Source organism: Empidonax traillii, unplaced genomic scaffold, assembly GCF_003031625.1.
Source record: "Empidonax traillii isolate 1590-97213 ecotype Southwest subspecies unplaced genomic scaffold, ASM303162v1 scaffold361:size2146424, whole genome shotgun sequence".
Taxonomy (NCBI): domain Eukaryota; kingdom Metazoa; phylum Chordata; class Aves; order Passeriformes; family Tyrannidae; genus Empidonax; species Empidonax traillii.
This window is the reverse complement of record NW_020955554.1, coordinates 1039699-1064103: the sequence shown is the minus strand read 5'-3', so window position 1 is coordinate 1064103 and position 24405 is coordinate 1039699. Positions and strand designations below refer to the sequence as shown.

Below are 24405 nucleotides of genomic sequence, written 5' to 3'. Positions count from 1 at the left end.
GAGACCTGCAGCTTTGCAGACCAAGCATGCTCAGGGTGAGGCTTTTTGATAAAACAGCAACTACTCCTCTGGCTAATAAGGAAACTTAACTGATGAGCTTCAAAGAAAAGGCCTTGCTTTTATCCCACGCTGCTGCTCCTTCTAGAAGACTTCCCAATGACTCAGTACCTCACCAGATTTAGACCCTCAAGTCTCCCTGTCTGTCCTTCATTAAAGTAAATGACATGGTGCTTTTGTTTATAGAAAAAAAACACAGCCTGAATATAACACAAAAATACCCAGTGTCCAGGTGGGTCACTGTGGGGATCTGATCTGTGCACAAGAGCTCCCTCAGCCTGACAAGGGACTGGACTGCACAAGCTCAGGTGTCTTCAGGAGCTGGTGAGAAATGCAGCAGAGTGCAGAACTGATGCAGAAAGGAGAGCAGACATTCAGAACAACTATGCAGGTTTATAACAATTCTGGCTTCTTTGATACCAGATAAAACCTTTATCCATACAAGTGTTGCCAAACTTAACAAATTAAAACATAAGAGATTCCTAACTGTAGGCATTGTATTTAATAAAGTGAACAGCAACATTAACGCTGCACAAGTGTTATTTTAAATCCTGGACATTTGGTAGTTTTTTGTCCTGAATATATTATTCATTACATACTTTTAATGTTTTCTTTAACAATACTGAGGTGTGGTTTTTTTTCTCTTCTTTGAGCTTAATATACAGGCAACTTCAAGAACATGACAACAGTGAAATAATCAGTACCATTTACTCTACAGAGTAGACTGCAGCAGAGTGCAGACACTACCATGTCTAAGCTAGTCAGTAAAGCTTTTGACTTCTCTTTGAATTGTTTGGTAGATCTGTAGGACGGGCACCTAATGCCACACAAATGCGTTTCTTCCTTCAATTCCAAAACCCTGACTTGTCAGCACCCCTTGACTTTGATCCCAGTAAAATATAAGTCAAAATCCAGTAGCTGAAGGGCATGAAATCATTCAGGATAAACTCTTGAAGTGCAAAGTGTTCAAGCAGACTAGAGCTTAAATTGGAAATTATGAGAAATCAGACTTTAGATAAATATAAATGGGTTTGGGTTTTTTCTTAGTTTGCTTATTTTTTGCCTTACTGCTGAACAAACTGCAATATCCTTCTCATTCCTCCACAACAACCAAACTCATCCAAAAGCAGAAAGAGTCTCTTTGGAAAAATAGATGAACTACAATTTTTTTTTCCCCCCAGCCACTGAATCCACTTATACTTACCAGATTTTTCTTTTTTTTTTGCAAAAAAGTTGGGGAAGCGTGTGAGGGGGAGATAAAGCTATTAAAAATAATAATCTTATAGGCATTATAATTATGTCTTTTAAAGTAAAAATAATTACATTTCTGAAAGCTCTGGCTTTAGGAGCCAATTTCCCCAAGCCATTGGTACAGTATGTCAAAAAAGAGCAAACTTAAATGTAACTTTAAAACAATGACAGTAACAAAAACCCTCACGTCAACCTTAACTTACAGTATATAAGCATATTAAACCAGATATTCAAAGTCAGAAAATTATGATCTTTTTCTTATATATATATAAATACCTTTTTTTTTTTTTTTACACACATACTTTTTCAAGGGTGTCTACTTCAAAACTTGAACTAAAAAGGTGCAAAGTGTTTGTGCAGTGAAGCAAAGCTCACTACTGGCCTGCGACTGTAAGAGAAAAACCGATGCTTCAGGAAACATCCCAGAGACACCAACTGCTCTGCAGGGCTCATCTTTACAGTCTTGTTTCTTCTGCTGTAGGTCAGAGGTCATCTTCCTAGCTGGAAATAGCTTACCATGACTTTTTTTTTTTTCTCTTTAAATACAGATATCTATAATCTGAACTTTGAGAATAAAAGATTGCAGGAGGGAAGAGAGAGGATGCTCAGCATTATCCAGTTCTCAACTGCTGCTAACGGCTGGACATAAGAACTTACTGTCATTTGGCTACAACCAAAGATGGGAGAAAAGACAACACATCCCTCTCCCCCCAAATAAAAAAAAAAACAAACACAAAAACCTAATGTTACGAAATTAACAGTAGTTCCTCAATAAAATCAGATTGAACAAATACAGACCTGGAACCAGATGCTCCTCTTGACCTCATTTTAAACCTTCACCTGAATCTCTTACTAAACCCTCAGCTGAGCTAGATTCAGCACTTGGCAGTCCCCAGCATGACAGAATTGTTATGGCAAGGTTTCAAGCAAACCCTTGGAATAGCACGTTCTGCATTTACTATTACCTCAGTTTCTCAAATCTGTGCCTTTTGCTTCTATAGGCAAAAGCACAGCTCTGAACACCATTTTAAAAAATGAAATAAATAATTTTTATAAAGATTTGTTTATACACTTAAAGCAGTAGGAAGAAAGACAACTGATAAGGAGGTTATAGTGTCAAACCTTCCTTGTCATTAACACTAAAATTCTCTTTCTTTTCATCTGCAGTAGGAATCTCCTGCTGGTCTGATGCAGTGGCAGGACTGGTAGAACCAAGGTCCATTAACTTCCCCTCAATCTGAGTCCACGAAGACATTGATTCATGTACTGTGATGGTGTGTTCCTCCATCTGACGCTGCAGGCTGTCCATTTCCTGCCTTGGGAAGTATTGAGAACAAGAAAGCAAAAATTAACAAGCACAAAACTAAAAGCTACAGGCACGATCAAAAGTTTACTTTTCTGATTCCTGATATCTACTCCAAGACTACCTGAGATATAGCTGCATACGAGAGAAAGAAATCTACAGGAAGCTTAGGAATTGTCTTCTTGAATTTTGGACCAAACAAATACAATATGCTCAATTCAACAGTAAGGGCCAGCTTTTCCACCAGCAAAAACTAGTACTAGTTGTTTCTGGTTTGTTCTTGCTGTGTGCAATCCAGGATGGACATTTTGTCTAGTTTATTGTAAAGTCTTCTTTTGCCATGGTAATGGCAGCACTTACAATGACAGAACATCCTACTGTCCTAAATATAGTCCTAATGAAAGAATTCATTTTACAAATCCTATTCTCCCTTAGGCTGGCAGCTGGTTTCCTGGAAGCATTTTTAAGACTATGGTTGAAAATCACACAAATAAATAAATAAATAAATAAATGAGGTCATACTTTAATTGCCGGAGACAGCTGTTCAGGTTTTTCAAAGGCTCCTTGCTCACACCTGTCGATGGTTTCAAGAGTTCTTCCAGCAGGGCAGCAGGCACTGGACAATCAGGAATCTTGACTGGAGTCACAGGATTGGAAGAGTTATTCTCTCCCTTGAGTTCCTTCCTCTGGTTAAAGGAAAAAAGTGAGAAATACAAATAAGCTATTTCATCAATGTAATTTTTAGTACCTAGAAAGTGTCTCCCACCACATTACTGGTACATATCTGCATTACAGAGAGGAATCACAGGCACATTCATGGCAGGTAATTTAGGAGCATTAGCAGAGTGTTTTCCTGTACCCTACAACGAGTGTTCTTCCTATTGAAATACCTTCTTCATCTTGCCATGCTTCAGGTCCAGCTTCAGTTGCTGGTTCTGCTGCAGCAGTGACTTCATGCTGTTCTTCAGTTCAGTCACTTTGGCCTGCAGCATAAACTTATCCTTCTGAGTCACTGCCAGGTCTTCCCTCACCATCTCCAACTCAGTCTTGATATTCTAAATGGGAAGAGAATCAATGTGAGATAAAGAAACAGTATAAAAATTCCAGCCAGCTATTGGTTGGTGGGTTTTTTTGGGTGGTTTTTTGGGTTTTTTTTGTTTGTTTGTTTTTTCCCCAGTTTTCAGGGGAAAACCATCATTCCATCAGAATCTCCACTGCCTGCAGATTAAATACCTGCAAGACAACTTGCATCCCTTCCAACTCCTTGTGGCTGCGCTGTTCAGTCATGTCCAACTGCTGCTTAAGTGTTTCAATTTCTCTTTCTTTTCGTTCTACTTCCCACTTGAGGTCTTCCACCTGCCAGGGCAGATAAAAAAAAGTATCTTTAGAATTATCTACAGGTGAAATCAACCACAAAATCTAAAATACATTCTTATGTCTCATGAACCATTCCTGGTTCCAGGAAAACCTATCAAAGCTTCATTAAAATGCTGAATTAAAGACAAACAAAGTCAATATAAGAATATAAGTAGGGATGAACACAGTCAGTGTTCACTTTTTACCTCTTGGCTTACTAGAGGCTGCTCACTTAGCTTGTCATCCAGGTTCTTCTGCAGAAGGTGGAGCTGAGACCTGGCTTCTGCCAGCTCTTGCTGAAACTGGGATACCTCCTGGGAATGCTTTTCATCCTCTGCCCTGCACAGCAGGATCAACAGACACAGCAGTTACTCAATCTGTCCTTTAAAACAAGTCCTCCACTGGGTTAGCCTTGTAAGTGCCATGACAGTGCATGGAACTGGTTAGTTATAGCTTTGACTGAAGACTTTGCCAACACATTCACAGCAAGAGTTAAATCACAGGAAGAGTTTATGAAACAGATAATTAAATACTGAAAAAAAAAAATTAAAATTTTTGGAGCTCTGGTAACAGTCCAGTTACAAACAACAGATCATGCAGTAAAAAAATCCAAACAAGAACCTGTCAGCAATTTTGCTTTGTTTTAGGAGGAACAGGGTTAACCTTATATGCATTCTCATGTAGCTCTGACCACTCCTTACAATTTAAGAAAACATCTTCAATTAAAACTGAATTTTAATATAATTAATCTTCTATGTAGTTTGTCAGGGATGTGAAAGAGATAATAATAGGACATATATGGAATGCTAATCCTTACTAGTAACATGAAATAGTGCAAGTCTGTGTTGAAAGTAGAAGAAAAGCAGACAGTGAAGCCTAAATACGGTGCACTTCAGGTCAGCCTGGATGATGGAGGGAGAAAAATGCAGACCAGAGAGGCATCTCAGTCAGGCCCTGAACATTCAACATAATCCACTCCAGAGCGGCAAAGCCAAAAATTCACTAACATATGGCTTCTTTCAGAGGATTTAATTACTGTTCACCAAGATCTCAACCAAGAACTTTACTCACTGCAGTTTGTCCACCTCAGCCTGCAGGGCCTGCACGAGCAGTTCCTTGGCGTGGAGCTCCTTCTGCACCTCGCTGAGCTCCAGCATTGCCGCCCGGTGGTGCCGCCGGTTGTGCGCGGCGTCCGCCCTGGCCGCTGCCTCCTGCGGGAAAACAGAGGTGTCTGGGCTTCAGCACCGGAGGGATGCTGGGCCAAAGCAGTGTGGAACCAGTCAAGGAGGAGACTGTGCAGCTGTCAGCATTTTCTGTCCAAAGCACTGAGGTACTGGTGTCTTTATTAATGCTAATGGCGATTAATAGCGGTGTGTAACTATAATGGAAGAAGCCTGTTTGCCAGGCTGCTGCTTTGTTGTGAATTTTAGGATGGAGCACCATCACTTCAAGAGGTCTCATGCATTGCAAGTCATAATGGAACTTTCTGGACAGTCAATGAGCATGACTAACACAGGGCACAACATAGAAGACATCCCTGATCCATCAGCCACTAGCCATCATGACAAAAACCTGCAAGCAGCAGTCTGTTACAAAGCATGGATTTTGTTTCAAGATGCTTTTAAAATACATTTAAATCACCTTCTAAGTAAATAAAAGATAAGCCATTACCTGCTTCTGAAGGTCTTTAACTTTTAACTTTTCTTTCTCTAAGGAAGCCTGTAAGGCTTGGATAAGTTGTTGCATTTGCTGATCCTCTTCCTCTTTCCGCTTCAGAACTGCCTGAACCTGTAGCACATCATCACAAAAATAAGTGACATTTTGTGGGGGCTCACTGGAAGAAGAGGGAATACAAACACAAACCAGTGCAGGGATCGCAAAATCAACTTTTTGTCTCTCTGCTGTTCACTGATCACTCCTTCCACATGGGTACCCTTTAACCTTAAACTGCTATGGTTTCATGGCAGCTCATTGCCCACAGTCCCGTTTGCTTATACCCCGTGAAAACATTACTATTGGCATAAAAATGGTCCATCTCAATGAATCTGTATGTAACACAGTCTGTATGTTCCAACAACCTCAAGTGAGCCACACTTTCACTACTGCAAATGCTATAGTGCAACTCTGATAATTTGTTTTCCAAAGGAAATAAAGTCCCCTTTCTATCTCTGGTTTAGCCCCCCCCACATTGCTGCTGTCACACAACACAGGGGGGACCCAGAGCTGGAGAAAATGCACCAACTTTGTATCACGAGAGGTAGTTCCTTTCTTAATTTGTTACATGAAGAAGCCAAGTACCTGCAGATTGAGCTGGACCAGGTCTGCCTCTCTCTTGGCCAAGGCTGTTTCCAGGATGTTGTTGTGCTCCCGCAAAGCAGCGTTGGACTGACTGAGACCTGTAAGTTTGCCACGTTCATGCTCCAGTTCAAGGGCCAACTTCTTATTAATTTCTTCTAAACGTTTTATCTTCTTCCTGAAGCCTCTGGATTCCTGAAGCTGCAGTCAAAGAAAACCACACATCAATCAAACATAACCAAATCGCTCCAGTCTACCACGTAAAAAAGCTGTGGATTGAACTCATTAAACGTCTTGCTTTTCCAGAATGGGATTTCTTTTCTCTTTTCTTTTCTAATTTTTTTAATGAACATTACATGTAAGTTCACTTTGATTTTTTTTTTTTGGTGTGTGTTGGAAGACTAAAATGCTTCCCAGAAAGCAGAATCCAGGGGTACTGTTTAGGTGCAGATCAAGAGTAGCCCATATATATATAAATTTTTTTGTGTAACTCTACAACTGAACATCACCACCCTGCCCTCATAATCACCAGGGATTCATGACTCCAGACAGTTCCAACAGCTAATGATTCATGCATCCTCAGTGTCTCATGACCAGACACAGCTGGTATCTAATACAGGAACTATTTTTCTTTCTCATCCTTTTTCCCTGTACAACAATGACTCATGAAACCACAAAGAGCCACCGCAAGGCAGCAAGATTAGCAAGGATCCCTGACATGATGTTTCCTATGTAAGATTCTGATTTCCTGCACTGCTGGAATAAAATCACAGTACTAAAAATGTCTCCCTGTCTTCCAGGCACTTTATACTCATGCACCAAGCAAACCCAAGCAATCACCTCATCCTCAAGTTCCAGCACTTTCTCTCTGTACTCTTCAAGCTCCTGGCTGGTGAGTGAAATCACTTCTTGCAACTCTTTTTCCAGCATCAACTTACTGCTGCTCACAGCTCGCAATTCTGCCTTCAGAGCTTGAATCTTTTCCTAAAGACAAAGGGATCACACGTGTGGTTAGTGCATCACCCATCTGCAGGATTTTTGCTGTGGTTAAAAGCCCACTTCCCTAGGAAATGCAAAATGAGGTGCCAGTGTTTAATTTAAAGGTCTTGCTCAGAGCTTTCCACCCCTGCATCCAGCTGCTGCTCTGAGTGTATTTGATATCCTGCTCCACTGGTCCAAGGAGTTGGAGCTTCCCCCAGTAAATTAATTTTCTTATCACAGCCATAACATATATGGGTAAGTTATGGCTACCTTGAAAACCTTTAACTCAGTTGAGTTCAGTGAAAAAAAAGCAGTAAGACTTGGAATTTTGGAAAATCTTCAGATACTGATCCTTTAAGAAAAAAAAACAAAGAAAAAACCCCAACAAAACCCCAAAACCTAAAACCAAACCAACAATAAAAATCAATCAGGAAATCTAGCACAAAGGCTAATGATCCTCTTGAGCTTGGATTACAATTCATAATCTGAAGGATACAAATCAAATAAAAAAAACCCCACCAACCAAACCAAAGCCTACCAAATCACCTCTCTCCAAGGTAAATTCTCAGTACTCAGAACACTGACACCACCTTATCACCTAGGCTTTATATTCCAAATAGTTTCATCTCTTCAGGGTAAAACAGTATTTCAAGACTTATATTTAATAACAAGATAGCTCTGTCCTTGTACAGTGCCCCAGGACACTGCACACCTGAGCAATCTGATCGTTTCCATCATCAGTAATCTGTGCCCTGAGTTTGCTCAGCTCTGCCTCAGCAGCCTCCTTGGCACTGAGGGACTCCTGGAGCCGCCGGCTCAGGATGCCCACGGCGTTCTCGTAGGCCTTGTGCTTGGCTTTCATCTCCTTCTGAGCGCTCGTCAGGTCCGACCCCAGGCGCTTCATCTTCTGCTTCTGCTCGGTAATGGCCCTGCAGGCAAAGGCAAACACCAGGTAAGACCAAAAACTGCTTGAAAAGCAGCACTGAAAGATTCGTTTTTTTCACGTGGCCCAAAAAAACCCCAATGTTCGCTTCTCTCCTTCTGTCCCAGAGTCACCCCCCTCATCAGAGAAAGTCATCAGGTTGGAAAGACAATGAAATGAAGGCTCTTGATAGCATTCTAAGGAAATACTTATGGGTAATTAAGAGGTCTTTGCCAGAGTTATTAAAACGCCAACATGAAGAAATATATTACTACCTCTAAAAATAACACAGAATTTAGAGTAAGAATCCAATCTAATCTACGACTCTTGATGGATATGCCAGATATCATAAAAACCCTGTGATCACCATGAAATAAAAAAAAAAAGAATGATTCTCATTAATGCCGACATTCCAGCCAGTCAAGGCTGAAATTCAGTGAATGGTAATTAGGATTAGCTCCAATCTGTATGGTGTATGGCAGAGACTGCTGGTTGAAAGCATAAGTGAATCAGAGAAGATGCAACTCCCGTGCCATGGGAGTATGTAAACTTCCAAAAGGAGAGACCAGGGAATAGGAAAAGAGTGAGTGCTAGAAAGGTGCATATGAAAAACAAATGCTGTAGTTATTTTGTCTGTGCTACAAGAACACTTACTTTTTTGCTTCTTCTTGCATTTGTTCTACTTGTTGTTTTAAAGCCTGATTTGCCTCAGCAAGAGATTCCATTTGTTCCTTATCAAACTGCAAAGACTTAAGAGGAAGGAAAAGAGCACCCATGAGAATAAGAACAAAAGCATGTTTGCTGAATGCTGGATAATAAAAGAGTGAGCATGAAATTTCAAAATTACATTATCTCTAAATATAAATTGTTCCACAGTTCTCTGTGTTCTTTCCCTTTTATTTCTTCTTTTAACTCTTCCCTCTGAGGGAACAGACTTCTAGTTTGGTTTTTGCTCTCAGATGGAGTTCACTTTGGGACCAAGGAAACTACTTGCATCACACCTGCATCACTCCTGTCATCAAGCAGTCGTGTATTTACACAATTTTGGTGGGTATATGCTCAAGTGTCTAGAGAATCTTAAGTATGTAACCAAGAACCTTATCTCTTAGGTGATCATTATGCTTATTTCTAAAGTTAACAGAAGTGACACTCTCCAGGTCCAAAGCTCTACACCCTCCCTACCTGCAGGCGTGTTTCCATATCGGCTCGTTCCCTTTGCACGGACTGAAGATGATTCTCTATTTCCACCATCTGCTGGTGAACCTGAGATACTTCCTTCTGGAGCTTCGAATTCTCAGACTCGAGGGACTGTTTCTCAACCTGAATTTGCAGCATCTCTTTTTTGACCTCTTTCAGTTCCGAGTCCAGGCGCTTCTTTGTAGCCTTCAGCTCGCTGATCAGCTGGTCCTTGGAACTCGCATCTCTTCGATAAGCCTCCACCATCACCTTGGAGTTAGGAGAGGACAGTGTCACCTCTGGTACAGCCTCACAGATTCATGACAACTTCAGTGGAAAGTATTTACTGCTATTCTCTCAGTTTGGGGGAGGTGTGTCATACAAACCAGCACCAGATTCTGTACCACACTTACTGTGCTTCTAAGGCTTGTGTGTGAGCCCAGAGATCAAATAACACCATGTACTGGTTCATTAACCACCCCCAAAGTGTTCACAGCAGTTTGGGATACTCTTCCTCACATCCTTTATGGAACTGCACTAATTATGTGCCATTTGTAAAAACTAAACTAATTGTCAAAAACTAACCATCCCATGCACACCACTAACAACTTCTGCCATGAGCAGAGGGCTCAGCTGTGACTGACAGTTTGAACAGCCTTCCCAAACTCAAACCTAACAGCACTTAATTTCCATCTGATTACTGAAGCAAATACCACTTTTCAGTGCTGCAAGGAAATGACAACACTTGAAGATTTACATGAGTGCTTTTGCAAAAGCAAACCTAATCAACAAACCAGAGAGAGATTTTCTATGGTGGATCATCTGGCCAACTCCCAGAAGTCCTATCAAAACATGAACTGGTTGGTGGATCAGCTTTTACGTTAGTTACAGATAGAAGTTCAACTGTAAATTACACAGTTTCTTTCTTTCAATGTCACATAGTTCAGTGATAAAGAATAGATTCAAATATTCTCACAACCCCCCCAGAAGCACGTGCCTTCACTGTAAAAAGAAGTACATTCCTTGGTTTTATGTCTCTGAAATTTCTTTGCTTTTGCTTACCTTCTGCTGCAGGAACTGTTCCTTCACTTTTTGAAGCTGTTTTTTGAGATTGGCATTTTCTTGTTGCAGATTTTCCACCTGCCAAAGGGGAAGAAAAGCAAACATTGCTTTACATGCCAAATGTCATATTCTACGTGACTTCTCCAGTGACAGCATCTGTGACTTGTACCAACTGTCCAATCTGACAAGGATCCTGTCTCTGACTAAGTGTCTCAGTGGTTGATAACATCTGATACAGAAATACATTCACACAGGTCACCCCACAGTGAGCCTTGTTAACCTCAGGAATGCACAAAGTCCCCTTATCCACTGCAGTTTCAGTACATGTCGTTAGTGTACAGATGATGGATCTGGATGGCACCTGTCCACACATTCATGATCAAATGAAGAAACCAGCAGTTGGTTCTTCGAAGGAAAAAAAACATGTTAAATATACTTGCATCATTTTTCCATTCGTAATACTATCAAGTCCCACTATTATCTTCAAAAGAAATCTTTAAAGATTACCAGGAACTCATCAGTAGCAGTATTCAATAAGAAAGCTCTTCCTAGGAAGTTTGGATGCTCTAGAAGATACAGAGCATACACAACTCTAAAACTAAAGTGTGAACAGAAGACTCAACATAATTTAGAGCAGACAGAAAAAGAATACAGATGTGCTTTAGGCTTGTCCTTGTTCAATGACTAGAAAAAAGCCTTGGTTGGCTTTGCAAAAACAAGCCCTGGTATATTATTTCAAGAGAAAAGGCACAATTAAATGTGACCAAATTACTGCACAGGAAGGATGTTTGGCCCACAGAGCCACAGAAGAAGAGAACACTGGAAAATTACTTCTCAAACTGCCATCTGTGCTCAAAATTCTTGTTTTAAAACTGACAGATTTCAGAATTACAAACAAGGACAATGATAGAACTGATTAAAATACTGCCCTTAGCTGAACCCCACAACTACCCATGAACACAAACTCACATGTGCCAATCTCCTCTCCCGTAACTGGCTCTACCCTGTGTCCCTGGCAATCCTTCCCTGCAACTGCTCCTTTGACTAAGGTACTTTCAGGGATGCATTACCTGGCTTGTCTTGACTGCCATTTCTTGCTTCAGTTGTTCCAAGACCTGCGATGTGACCTCTGTATCTCCCGCCAGGCGTGTGGCTCCTTCGTCCAGCTGCTCCTTGCTGGCCTTTGCTGCCTGCAGAGCCACTTCCAGGACAATCTTCTCGTTCTGCAGATACTGGATTGTGTCATCTTTAGAAGAGGCATCACTTTGGAACTCCTCTAACCTGGCCTTCAGTTCCTCATACTGTGTCTGCAGGTCACCCAGGGCCTGCTCTTTGGTGTGCAGTGTCTCTTGGGTGACAGTCAGTTGCTTCATTAGCTCCAGGTGCTCTTGCTGTAAAGATTCGAGCTGCAGATCTCGCTGGTGCAAAGTCAACTTGACCTGAGAAGAAGTATTTTTAAGATTAAATTAACAAAAAGCAAAGGTTACCTTTGCAAATAAATACACTCCAATCAAAGTCAAGTATTTTAATTAATTGTTTTAGCTTCTAGGGGAAAATAACAGGAGGTGAAAGTATTTTTTAACTTTCTTAGGCCACTTCTATTTTCTGCATTAATTGCACTGATTGTCTTCTGCAGCATCTGTTATCTTATAGGCTAAGCAATGACCAGAATGGCAAACCGAATACATTCATAATATTCACTGTATTCTAAATTTTTAGTTGAAAGACGTGTCCACAGTAAGTATGCAGGTAAATTCAGTATTATTAATGATAATACCGTGTCATTACGTGGGATGTTACACTGAGCTGTCACCTATTTCATATCATTCCAGCCCTTGACGTGCTGCCTAAGTTACAAGGTTAAAGCAGGACTCTCTAGTGCAGATTTATCACGCTCTAAATGTATATAATGATATCCTGACTGCCTAACAACTTTGAACTTGGGTCTGTGGTTCTGGTCTACACTTACAATAATCACAGACTGAATTCACTAAAAAAGCCCAGCACCTGCAAGACAGTAGTTCAGCAATTTAAAAAAGGTACTGTTACTGAGATGGTTGGAAAAAAAAATGGCCTTTTCACCTGAAACAGATATGGACTTCACTTTTGCAGCAGCCTTTCAGGTTTTAAAAAGAACTTTAGAGCTCAGTATCTATTTACTATTGCTTTTTCAGCCAAACAAGTATTTCCCTTGAAACCCTTGGGAAGTTGATTAACAACAGTCTACCTGTCCCAGTTCTTGTTCCAACGTTGCTGCAGAATCAGCCATTTTCTGAAGCTGTTCTTTCTCATCTTCAAACTCCTCTAGTTTTCTCTGCAAGTCTTCTTCCACCATGGTTTTAGCCTCCTGGATCTGCATGAAGGCAGCTTCTTGATCTAACATGTCAGCCTGCACAGAAAAAGCAAGGGATCAACTTCTACAGTTTCAGTGGAGGGGGAAGAGTGGGAAAAAGAAAAAAAAATATAGGAAAAAGTAAATTATCAAAAAAATTTGTAGTGGAAAGACAGAAGCACAGGTAATTCTGATGTCTGCCTTACACACCTGTAAGTCCTGTTATTTACACATTGTATTAGTAACAATGGCCATGGGCTGCTTCCATAACCTGCTGCTCTGCTGCCCTTTGAGACAGAAGCAGGAATGTCACTGAAAATCAGTGGAATTTAAGGTTCTAAGAGCTCTGAAAGTGATTTTACCCAGCTTTTCTTACTGGAGGGCAGGAAAGGCAAACCTGATTACTGAGCAATGTCACACACTTAAAAAGCACATTAACTAACTTCCAACTGAGCTTTCTCTTGAAAAAGCTCATGAATGGGCAAATGACAACATTTACCTCTGAAAATGCAAGTATCACCATTGAGTAGGAAATATATGGCCTTGCTCCCTCTTATCATTCATAATGCCATGCAAATTTATTTGTTCTGAAATTTATTTGTTCTGGGTTTATAACGCAGCATTTGAACCAGTTCATGAGCATTCTATGTTACTTTGTCAGAATATCCTTGAGTCTGCAAAATGTAAATACACAACCTAATTCAGGAAAACCATCTACAGCCATACCTCAATATTTTGTAGCTGTGCTGCAATACGTTCCTTTTCTTTAATGGATCTGTGCTGGGTTTCAGTCAGCTGCTGAGACAGTGCCACGTTCTCCAGCTTGAGATGTTCCAACATACCTGCTTGGGTCATTTGCCCAGCCTAAAGGAAGGAAAAAAAGGCACAGATTGACACCAACAGTCAAAATTTGGCCAAAAAATTTCAGAAAAAAAAAAAAGAGAAAAATCACATTGAATCCATGTGTGCCTCATTTCAGGCACTTTTCATCCACAAAGGTAAGTGCTTTGGTTAAATTTATGCCTCACCATTAATGTGAACTAAGACCTCAGTATGAAAAACAAAACACGACCTGGCCCCTTCTGTCTCCACCTGAAGAACACACACGTTAATCCCCCAGCCTGTGCTGACACCAGGGCTGCCCCGAGCCAGGTGCAGCACCTTGAACCTCATGAGGCTCCCATGGGCCACTTCTCCAGCTTCTCCAGGTTCCCCTGGATGCCATCCTGTCCCTCAGGTGTGTCCACAGCACCACTCAGCTTGGTGTCACCTGCAGACTCACTGAGGGGGTGCTTGATCCCCCTTGGTCTCACTGCAGACCCCTGAGGGGCACAGTGTCCATCAGACACTGAGCTGCTGAGCACTGCCCTCTGGATGTGACTGTGCAGCCAGTTCCTTATCCACCAGCACTGAATCCATGGCTCTCCAATGCAGAGAGAAGGATGCTGGGGGGGACCATGTCACAGGCTTTACAGAGGTGTAGTCAGATGACACCCACAGCCCTGCCCTTGCCCTGGTGCAGTCAGTCCACTGCCACCAGAAGGCCACCAGGTTGTCCTCTGGTAAGCACAGAGAAGAACAGACCCTCAGCTCTCCACGTGCAAGTAAACCACAGTACCTGTATATTGGCCATCTCACTCTGCAGCCTGACCCGGGCCTCCTGTGCCAGGACCAGCTGCTGCTGGTACCACTGGCGCACGTTCTGGAGGGAGGTGATTTCTGATTCAGACGCCTTCAGCTTGTTGGTCAGCGTGGTCCGTTCCAGCTGCACCTTCTGGAGCTGGTTCTGTAGGGAAGCCAACTGCTGCCGCAGATCGTGAACTGGAGGAACAGAAACGAAGAACCTGGACTAGAGCAGCCACTGCTCTGTTTGCCTGCACTAAGTTCCAAGGATCACTGCTATGTTCACAGCTTCTTTTTTCCCTCTCTTGTTGAACAAAAGCATATATGCCTAATTACGTGAAGACTGGCTTTTCCTGCAAAAGTGCTGGAATCTGAAGTATCAGGCCATAAACAGAGTGAAATTAAACTAAATTAATCACTTCTGGAAGCATTCATTGTTCTTTAGAGGCAGAAAATACGAACTAATTAAACATCAGGAAGTAGGTGTCCTAGAGAGTCATCCTTACAAATCACTATTTGTACAATTTTCCAAGAAAACAATTAGGGCACTGTCAAACAGTTACTGGACTAAATATTTATGCCTCCAAGCTGGCAGTGGCAGTTTGCAAACTGTGGCACATCTGTGACACAAAATAAAAACCAATCATCTTAAAATTCATACCGTTTTATTAGTATGACATCAATTAAGCACGACTTAAAATTTCTTCCTCTTCCTGGACTTCAGAATTATGTTGAAAGAAAATGATTTATGGACTAACAAATTTTAAAGATTGACATTTACATCATCCCACCTGTGCTGTCTCTGGTGAGAACATTTTTTTGCATATCTTCAACCTTCTGAAGGAGTCTCTGGTACTGCTCCTCTGCTAACTGCAAATCATTATTTGAAGAAGCCAAACTAGCATTCTTTGCTTCCAAGGCATTTTGCAGGTCAGCCATTGCTCGTTCCAGATCCCAGCAAGACTGCTTTAATGTGGCCACTTCTGAGCTCAGAGACTCCTGCTTCTGCTGGCTGGTTTGGCTGTGCTCCATCTGCGCCTGCAGCTTCATGTTCAAAGCTGCAAGTTGGGCTTGCAGCTCAGTCTTCTCTTTGAGAGCCTGAGTGTGTCCAGAAAATCAAAATAGAGAATGTTTCAGAGAAAATACACTCATGGCTGACTAAAACAGATGCTAAGGCAAAGATCACTTGGCTTGTAAGAAATTCTTTTTTCAAGTGACATCTCCCCTATCAGATATTTCAAATGCCTGAAAAGTCAAAATATAGAGGAAAGCACAATCAAGACATACAGCACTGTATGACAGCAATCACCTCAGGATTTTTAATAATATACATATGTGTACACTTTAAGGAAGAATGCTTTCCAATCTGAGTGTTACACCATCAATTAAAACAAAGAGAAAATACAATTACACAGACATTGCCAGCATTGCTCCGGATTTATCATCTCCTTCAATTTGACTTTTTAAAAAAAACATACCAAACCACCACTTTTTTTTTTAAAGTAACCTTTGAAGGCTTTACAACTTTGTATTTACCCTCTTCAGCATCTGCACTGGGTTTGCATGGGAAGGGTTTGGCAGTTGGGTTTTGTCTGTGAGGAGCTGCCAGAAGCTTCCCCTGTGTCCAACAAAGCCAATACCAGCTGGCTCCAAAATGGACCTGCCCCTGGCCAAAGCTGAGCCCACCAGTGACAGTGGCAGTGCCTCTGGTATAAAGGATTTAAGAAAGTGGGAGAAAAAAAAATAGCAGAAGAACAACGGCAAAGATAAGAGTGAAAATATGTGAGAGAAACAGCTCTGCAGACACCAAGGTCAGCGCAGGGGAGGGGGAGGAGGTGATCCAGGCATTCATGAAGACTGACTCCCATGGGAGGAACCCCACGCTGGAGCAGGGGAAGAGTTCAAGGAGTCCTTTCCATGAGAAGAAAGGAGCAGCAGAGACAATTTGTGATGAACTGACACCATCTCCCATTCCCCGTTTCCCTACGCTGCTGAGGGGGAAGGAGGGAGAGAATTCAGGAGCAAAGTTGAGCCTGGGGAAGAGGGAGAGGTGTGGGGAAAGGTGTTTTTAAGGTTAGCTTTTTCTTTCTCATTACCCTACTCTGCTTTGATTAGCAATAAATTAAACCCATTTCCCCAGGTTGAGTCTCTCTTGCCTGTGATGGTAACTGGTGAGTGATCTCTCTGTCCTCACCCCAATCCACAAGCCTTTCACTGTCTGTTTTCTCTCCCCTGTCCAGCTGAGGAGGGGACAGAGCAGCTCTGGTGGACACCTGGCATCCAGCCAGGGTCAGCCCACCACAGCATCCTTGGGAAGTACCTTACTGAACAATGTTTTTACAAAACACAATTCCACAAGTAATGAGAAGGAGGCTCTTGAAGATTAATTTGAAATATTAATGCGATTTGCTAAACACAGAATTTCAAACTCATTTTCTACCTGATTAGCCTCTAGCGAGAGTGCCTCTAGTTGCCCTTCAAGTCTCATCTTCTCCTTCAGAACCTGCAGCATTTCATCATGAGTTCCTGCAATGGAGCTCTCCATAGAAACACTGGAGACAGAGACAGAAATCCACAGTGACAGGGTTAGAATACAACACTCATCTGGTTCAAGAGGAGTTAAACTGAAATTAAGAGGCACTAAGACTGTAGGACATGTTTTCTGGCTTTATGACAGATCCAGACCACAGTGTAACAACCTTAGTAACAAAGAGATAAAAAAATTATATTCATGCTACTTTGGTTAATCAAGGAAAGTGACCTGTCAGATTCTCGTAGAATCCGTAAGTTAACAACAGATTTGATCACAGCACAAGTTAAAACTGGATCCAAATTTAATAGAAGGTAAGAGTAAGAGGCTGCCTATTCCAAGGAAGTGCAGTGCCCAACAAAGGCCTCTCTGTGATCACTCGTACCTGCTAGAAATGCTGTCTCTCCTGCTCCGAACTTCCCCGTTCACTTCTGGCTCCTGGGCTCGATGCTCCACTGCCGCAGCCTGCAGCACCTCACTGATGGAAGGAAACTGCCCCAGGGCTGCAGGGTCTATCTTCTGGCCATTTATTGTATAAGGAGTATCCTGTTTGCTTTCTGGGTTCTGTAAACTGCTGTACAGCCCTTTCCCTGACACGCTGCTGTAGGTAGAGCTGTCACTCTCATTCCCATCCAGCCTCATTCCCACTTCGCTCCCATCAATCTCTGAGACGCTGTCTCCTGCCAAGGAGGAACTCTCCAGTCGGTCATCCACGTCAGAGGACAGACTAATCTCAGAAACAATTGACGTTGGACCACTCCTGCTTTGCTTCAGAGTCCCACCAGATAAATCAGTGAAATTCCCAGCAGTGTTTCTGGGGTCTGAATCTTCAGTCCTGTAATCAGCCAAGGACCGGATCTTACTGGACTTAGCTTTGGAACTTTTCCTCTCTTTTGAGGATGCTGGGAGTCCCAGGCTGCCCAGTTTGGGCCCCCTGGGGACACTGGTCCGCAGAAAGGAGTATTCCTTTGTCATTGCTACAGTGCTGGCTCTCGGCAGGATCTCTGGGTTCAGCATCAGCTCAGGGTCCAGGGTGCTGGAGGGCCGGTTTTTGGAAGTGGACTGACTCGACTAAAAGAAGCAAAGAGTCAACAATAAATTCCAGAATGTTAACTCTGAAGCAGCATCAAAGCCTTATTTTGCTCCAACTTAAGATGTAAAGCTCTTACACTTCTACACTAATACTAGATACACAGGTCCTTTTGTAGGCAAGGTAAATCACACCAGCAATCAACCCTGTCAAGGTTCTGTATATCGTGTTGAAAATGCTCAAGGTAGACTCCAAAAGCTAACTGAAAAATACAGGCAAAATTGAACACTTAGGTCACTTAAGTTTTGTGTTTGGTTTTGTCCCCATATTTTAAGTAGCACAAAATGGTATGTTACTGAGGAGGCAAGAGAACCAAATTTTGCCTGTCAAGAAGAAAAAAAAACCTGCTTTCTCACATTTGAGAAAACTACTGAATGTTTGCATTCAAAGCACAGAAATGGTAAAGTTTTCAAGCTTCTCCACAAAACACTGACTCTAGAAGATGTGTTGTGTGGTACTCACTCTTTCTTGATGCCTCTTCACCCTGTACTGTTTGAGCTGTTCCTCCAGACGCCTTCTTGCCTGAAGTCTGATTTGTTCTTCTTTCTCCAATGGCAGGGAAGGCTCTACTGAGCCTGTAAGTGAAAGGTTCCTTTACAGTCAAAGTGTAAGAAAATGCCAACGCAGGCAAGTGTGATGCAAAAGGTAAAAGCCCCTTCTACCATCAGCAACATGCTTCATGCTTCAGCAAGGAAAGAAGGAAAGCCCATTGACATGCACCTCAAACTACCCCCTTCAAGTACAGCCTTGTGTAAGCATTGATAAAGCTTGTGGACTTCCACTGCTCAGTTTGCTGTAGTTTCTCCACATATATATGACAAGACATTATACAGCAAGAAAAAAAACATTGCTGTAATTTTATCTCACTTGTCCTGCGTTTCTGACAGTACTAAAATTATAAAACTAAGCAAGACCTGTGCAGTCCACTCATTCCCTGCAAGTCAGGGAAGGATGTTCCCCAGATACATTTGCTTACCTTTGGTTAACTCACATTAAATTTTTCCCAGAGTGAGGCTTTTTTAAAACCACTATTTCAGAAAATGCCCACAGTATTAGAAACCTTATTTTAAAGGCTTCCCCTCTTTATTGCTTAGCTTAAAATCACCTGGTTCTGCTGTTCTGTGTTTTTGTGTTTTTTTTTTTAATATCACCTGTCACTCCTGATAACCACAGAGATTAGAAAAGCTCAGCCCCAGGAAGCGAGAGTTCCCCTCAGCGTAAGAGCCCTTTTTAAATGGGAAGGCACATGCCTCAGCTGCAGCACAGGGTGCTTTACTGAAAGAAAAACAACTGTAGTTCTAAGTAAAAGCTTACTGCAAAAAATGAAGTTTAGTTCAAGCTGAAATGATGTTACAGGAGTCCAGAGCCAGGCTCAGAGTAAAAAGCTTTATGCAGCAAGAGAAAGCAGGGGCACCACCGGGAACGGATGCTTACACAATTCAGTTTCTTGCATGGGAAGACTTAGTTTGAGAGACTGCAAAGCTTCTTTCCTAAGAACTATGCCCTCAGCACTAGTTCCCTGAGACTTCCTTAGGCTGTCATGGAAACCAGTCACACCTGGGGATGACTCTTCACCCTGCTCACAGTTGGTGGGGTCAAAAGACACAGGAGAGTCAGGGAAGAGCAGCTCTGGCCCATTCTGGCAGGCGTCCACTTTGCTGTTCATCTCCAGACTCCCCTCCTCATTTGGCACTTCGTTCATGTTATTACTGGTAGCTGGAAAAGAAAGTTTTGTTGAGCTACACTTTAAGCCACCTCATTTATCTCCACATCTCCACCCAAATACAATGCTACTGCTACTGCCTTTAAAGTGTGAGAACGTGGAAATCGCTACTGACAGCAACTGGCAGCAGAAATTTTATAGAGGACTTTCAGTTCTTTATTCAGAAAGACCAGAACAAGTCCTTTTCACTGCTTTACCATGCTGCCTTCACTCAGGACCTCAAAAGTGATCATACAAAATATCTTCAAAGCTTCACACAGGTTTTTAAACCTCGTTAGGGTTAGAAGCACAAAACACCGAGTGTGAGCAACTCTGAGGGGCAACCTACTCACTCCAGACTCAGCAACTGCAGGCCTGGCTGAATGATTCAGCTGTTTGATATTCTGCTGGGCACTGGGGAAAAAGCATCCACCAGCCTGACTTCCAGCCCGGGCCAAGCAGTTCTTCAATTTTAAACCAAGTTTACATTTTTTCAAATGAGATGTTTTCACCAAAACACAGCAGCAAAGCTGACGTGGATCAAAACAACAGATCTACCAATTAAAATCTACCAAGTAAAATGCAATTCAAAACCACTTTAACACCAATTTTATCCCCACTTACTAATATTAGATTTTTCTTTTCCATCAGGAAAAAATGCACATTCAAAACCAGTTAAACATTTCACAGGTTTATACTTTGGATTTCTCGCACATTTCTACTTCGCTTGGTTGGCAACTACTTACATTTATGAACCTGCTGTTGCAAAAAAACTGCCTATCTAAATCAATTACTATAGATCTCCAACGAGCAGAGTACTGAAATAGCCACTGCCTTTCTGTTCATTCCCACACTGTGTATCACTGCAGTATCTGGAACTCACTGGAATAACATGTAAGATTTCATTCTTTTTGAAAAAAGATGTTTGAAAATATTTGACACTTCTGATCACAAAGTATTTGCAAGTGCAAAAATCAAGTTTTCTCTTCCCATTTTTTCCCCTCCTCTCAAGAGCTACAGACTTGAATAAGCAGTCTGTATTTTTTTAAAAGTCTTCTCAAGGAAGATACGAGGGGAAAGAAAAAAACCCAAACTAGAACTGAGAAACATATCCACCCAAAACAAAGTGTTTCTAAGATGATGTTCTGCAGCCAGGAAGTTGATCATAATGATTCAGTAAAACCTTAATTACTGATTTAGACTAGCCCACTAACATATTGGTATTAAACTTTTTCTCCCCATATAATGAATCACTGTAAGCTTCTGAAAGCAAAACCACCACTAAAAAATAAAGCTATTATCAATCAATCCATCAATAATGTAGGTGGAGAACATTAAAGTGCACCCTGAGGTTAAATGAGCCATGTGGAAAAAAGTACAGGTAGGGGGGTAGGACCTTCTCATTGTTTTCCCTTTCCTTACAAAGGTTTCCTTTGAAGTGCAGTCAAATTTCACTGCAGAGTAATGTGAAGAGGAACAGACAAATTGCCACCCCTGCAGCATTTGCTGCCACCTCTCCTCCCCCAGGCAGCACAGCTGTTTGAACAGTGACCCAGCAAACCCAATGTGGGTGAAAAGAAAAAGCTTTCAGTCTCGGGCTGCCAAAGCCCATAAACGCCCCAAGATTTGAATCAAAACACTTCTGAGTGTCTTATTTGTCACCCAGACAACATTTTCAGGCCACTGCAGTCTGAATCAGTTCTCTGATTTAGATCATCATGTCACAGAAATGCTTAAGGGCACAGTGGAAAGGGAGTATGTAAAGGAGGACAGAGGACAAGACTGCTTAGTAATGACTAACACTTTAAAACTAAAAGATTGTCACAACCAAATCTGAAATAGAGGTCAGTGCTGAGAATAGCCACAAGAAGCCAAAAATAAGAAGACACCTCACACACTCAGAAATATTGTTTCTGCCCGTGTCTCAGAAATTGCAGCAAGTGCTGCATCTGGTTTACTCTTTATTTACATTTTTTTCTTCACTACTGTCAGCGGTAAAATTCTGGAGGAATGGTTTCCTGGCAACTTCCTGAGGCCACGAGACATGCAGAATCTAAACACTACTCAAACTAAAGTAATTTAATTGCAGTAGAGTCAATACAGCTGTGGCATTTTCAGAGCAGCAGAGAGGCAATTAGAATAAAAACAGTAGGAAGACACACTACCTATTTGTAAGCCACAATTCCATTGTCCAACACAGGAGAAAGCAGGAACACGTGATCTCCAACTTCATGAAAGATGAATGAATCACCACATAACTACACTCTGCCAGCCTGACAGTGGGCAGTGTAAGAAATGTAAATAAAGTCTCAGGCCTCGCTCTCTCGCCAGGGACTGGCTGACAAACCCGTGGTACGAGAAGGCTGCAACTTCCTCACGTCACCTCCCTTCACACAAGGAACCTTTTGTGTATCTACACACCCACGTGTGCGTACCCACACCACCCACCCACCACCACGTCCTTGTCACCAACACCTCCCCACACACCAGCCGAGAAACACGGAGACTCCAACTCATCCCAAGGAAAACACCTGAACACTGGGATGGGAAGAGAGGCTCTTGAACCTCCCCCTGCAGAGGCTTCCAGAATTCAGCAGGACAAGGCCCCAAGAGCAACCTGATCTTGCTCCAGAACCAGGTCTGCTCTGGGCTTGAAGTCCAACTAGACGACCTCCAGAGTTTCGTTCCAACTCAAGTTTGCCAGCATCTCTCTTCCATAAAGGGAAGTTTAGGGAGACTTGTAAAGTACATTTTGGGTTTTGCCTAAACGATTTAATTTATTAGGAAAATTTCTTCTGCCAGAATAAATTACTCCAGTCATGAGCTTCACCCATAACGATCATTTCAGAACTGCTGGTTCTAATTTCAAGTGTACACTTTTGGAAGCACTATCAGAAGACAGAGTAAAACCCTGAACAACAAATACTCAACTGACAGCAAACAGTACTTAAGTTAATAGTTGGGTTTTGCTTTCAAAAGAACAAGTTCTACCAAAAAACCACAATTTTCCTCATATACAGAGCCTTCACCAAACTCACTTAAAACTGCTCTACAAGAAATTCCTGACCTCAAGGAAAGAAATCCTTCAGCATCATCTGAACAATAAAATGTGACTGTATAAAAGCCTGGGTTAGTCTAGGAAATTATTTGGTGCATATGAAATAACTTACTGTTAATTTCATCTGCAGTAACTGGCTGTGACTTGGCTTTACAATCCAAAAGTTCTTCAGGGCTGCCAGGAGCCCCATTACTGCTCCTGTTCTCCAGGTGAACATCCTGCTGGACAGATGAGGAGTCCATGGTAAAAACGATCCAGATCCCTGGAAAGTTCTTCTTCTGAATAATTTGCCACCAAGTGAACTACCAAGTCCTGTTTCTCTCCATCAGCAACAACAGCATCAAGGTGTTCCACGGGAGCAGTTCTGGGCTGTCCAGCTGCTGGTGTGCTGCAAGCAGCTGCTAACCCCAGATCAGGAAAGCAGCTCGCAGCCAAAGGCGTGATCACCAAGGACCTGCATCCTCTAGAAACAAAATTTACAAACAGTTATTAGAGCTTGGAAAGTCCGAGATAAAAAAATCTGACAGAAACTGTTGTGTTGTACACAGTCCCTTCAAGTATTTAAATTTTGTTCAAATAGTTACTGACAGGTGAATTCAGATTACAAAATGTTATGGTTCTTATTCACTAAAGAAACATAAGGAAAAAAAAAAAGAAAAGAGGGAGTTGTGGGGCGAATGTCAAGTCAGGAATATTTTGATTGCATTTTTAAATGAACACAAACATTTGGAGCAACATTCCTTCCATATTTCCAGAGAGTACTTGTGTAACTGCTACTGTGCCACCCTGCCCTGGTCAACCAGCAACACCACCACCATCTTCCAAACGTTACTGAGGCTGCAAACAGCTCAGGGCATACAGGAAAACATGGGGATGCAGGTGAGCTGGGAAGGAGCCAGAAACCTGGAGAGCGTTTCTAAAGGAGAAACCTCCACAAACAGAAAAATCTTTAATACCTTCACTGTGATTTGTTATTGCTTTTTAACGATTTTCAGTATAATAAATCTTACAATAAAACTTCTAGAAAACCGCCGCTGTACAGCAAATAGATTCCACATGACAGGTCACCAAGAGGAATTACAGACAAAAGGCACGCAAGATTTTGGCCGCTCACACCTTGGGAAAACCCCGCCAGCTCGAGATGGTTTGTTCTCCTTGTCATAAAACACGTTTTAATAACCGAATGATGGAGAGCAGCTCTCTCCTGTACATCCCACTCCCGACACCAAAGGCTCGAGTATTCCCGGCTTCCCAGTCCTTTTGTATCCCCGTGTGGCGCACAGACAGACACACACACACACAGATGCAGGCACGCCAACCTCACGGAGGGGGAGCCGTACGAAACCCACCGATTCTGCTTAAACCCCCCCAAACCATGAGGACACCGGGGCTCGGTCACGGCCCGGGGGTGCCCGGCGGGGGCAGCGGGAGGCCCGGGGCCCGCAGCGCCCGGAGCGGGACCGGCAGCTCCTGCTCCCCGCCAGCCCCGATCCCCCCGGGCCTGAGCCGGCCCCGGCCCTCCCAGCCGCTCCCTCCGCCCCCCGCCCCGGCCGGACCCCGCAGACCTGGGGCCGCCCGCCCGGCGCCGGCTCCTGCCCGAGACGTGGCGCTGCCTGCGCCGGGAAGGGGAGGGAGGGAGGCGGGCAGGGCGCGGCGGTGCACCGCGG

The 24405-nt window shown here is 42.6% G+C and overlaps 1 protein-coding gene across 3 annotated transcripts; it reads right to left on the bottom strand.

Moving 5' to 3' along the window:
* Positions 1-1572: 1572 nt before the first annotated feature.
* Positions 1573-24405, bottom strand: GOLGA3 (golgin A3). 3 transcript variants are annotated; one of them, XM_027892642.1, is made up of 24 exons: positions 24304-24405; positions 22851-23201; positions 19413-19694; positions 18441-18553; positions 17274-17959; positions 16799-16910; positions 15150-15456; positions 14354-14556; positions 13462-13599; positions 12631-12792; positions 11474-11842; positions 10404-10481; positions 9348-9611; positions 8820-8914; positions 7956-8172; positions 7103-7246; positions 6266-6463; positions 5639-5755; positions 5039-5178; positions 4174-4306; positions 3845-3967; positions 3502-3666; positions 3134-3297; positions 2417-2624 (listed from the first exon to the last, which is right to left on the bottom strand). In XM_027892642.1, exons 2-24 carry the CDS (start codon positions 22978-22980, stop codon positions 2417-2419), a joined length of 4548 nt encoding a protein of 1515 aa, XP_027748443.1. In that variant the 5' UTR covers positions 22981-23201; positions 24304-24405. The 3 variants fall into 3 exon arrangements, with proteins under 3 accessions (XP_027748444.1, XP_027748443.1, XP_027748445.1); XM_027892644.1 differs by having other exon boundaries at positions 19536-19694; XM_027892643.1 differs by lacking the exon at positions 24304-24405 and having other exon boundaries at positions 1573-2624; positions 22851-22980.

Bases quoted from the DNA above. Each gene is read 5' to 3' on its own strand.
- GOLGA3 (XM_027892642.1), bottom strand. From the start codon at position 22,980: ATGGACTCCTCATCTGTCCAGCAGGATGTTCACCTGGAGAACAGGAGC. The intron at 17,960-18,440 runs GTGAGTACCACA...TGCTTCTTTTAG, and splicing joins TGAAGAGGCATCAAGAAAGA to TCGAGTCAGTCCACTTCCAA. The intron at 7,247-7,955 runs GTGTGCAGTGTC...CTTTGTCTTTAG, and splicing joins GAAACGATCAGATTGCTCAG to GAAAAGATTCAAGCTCTGAA.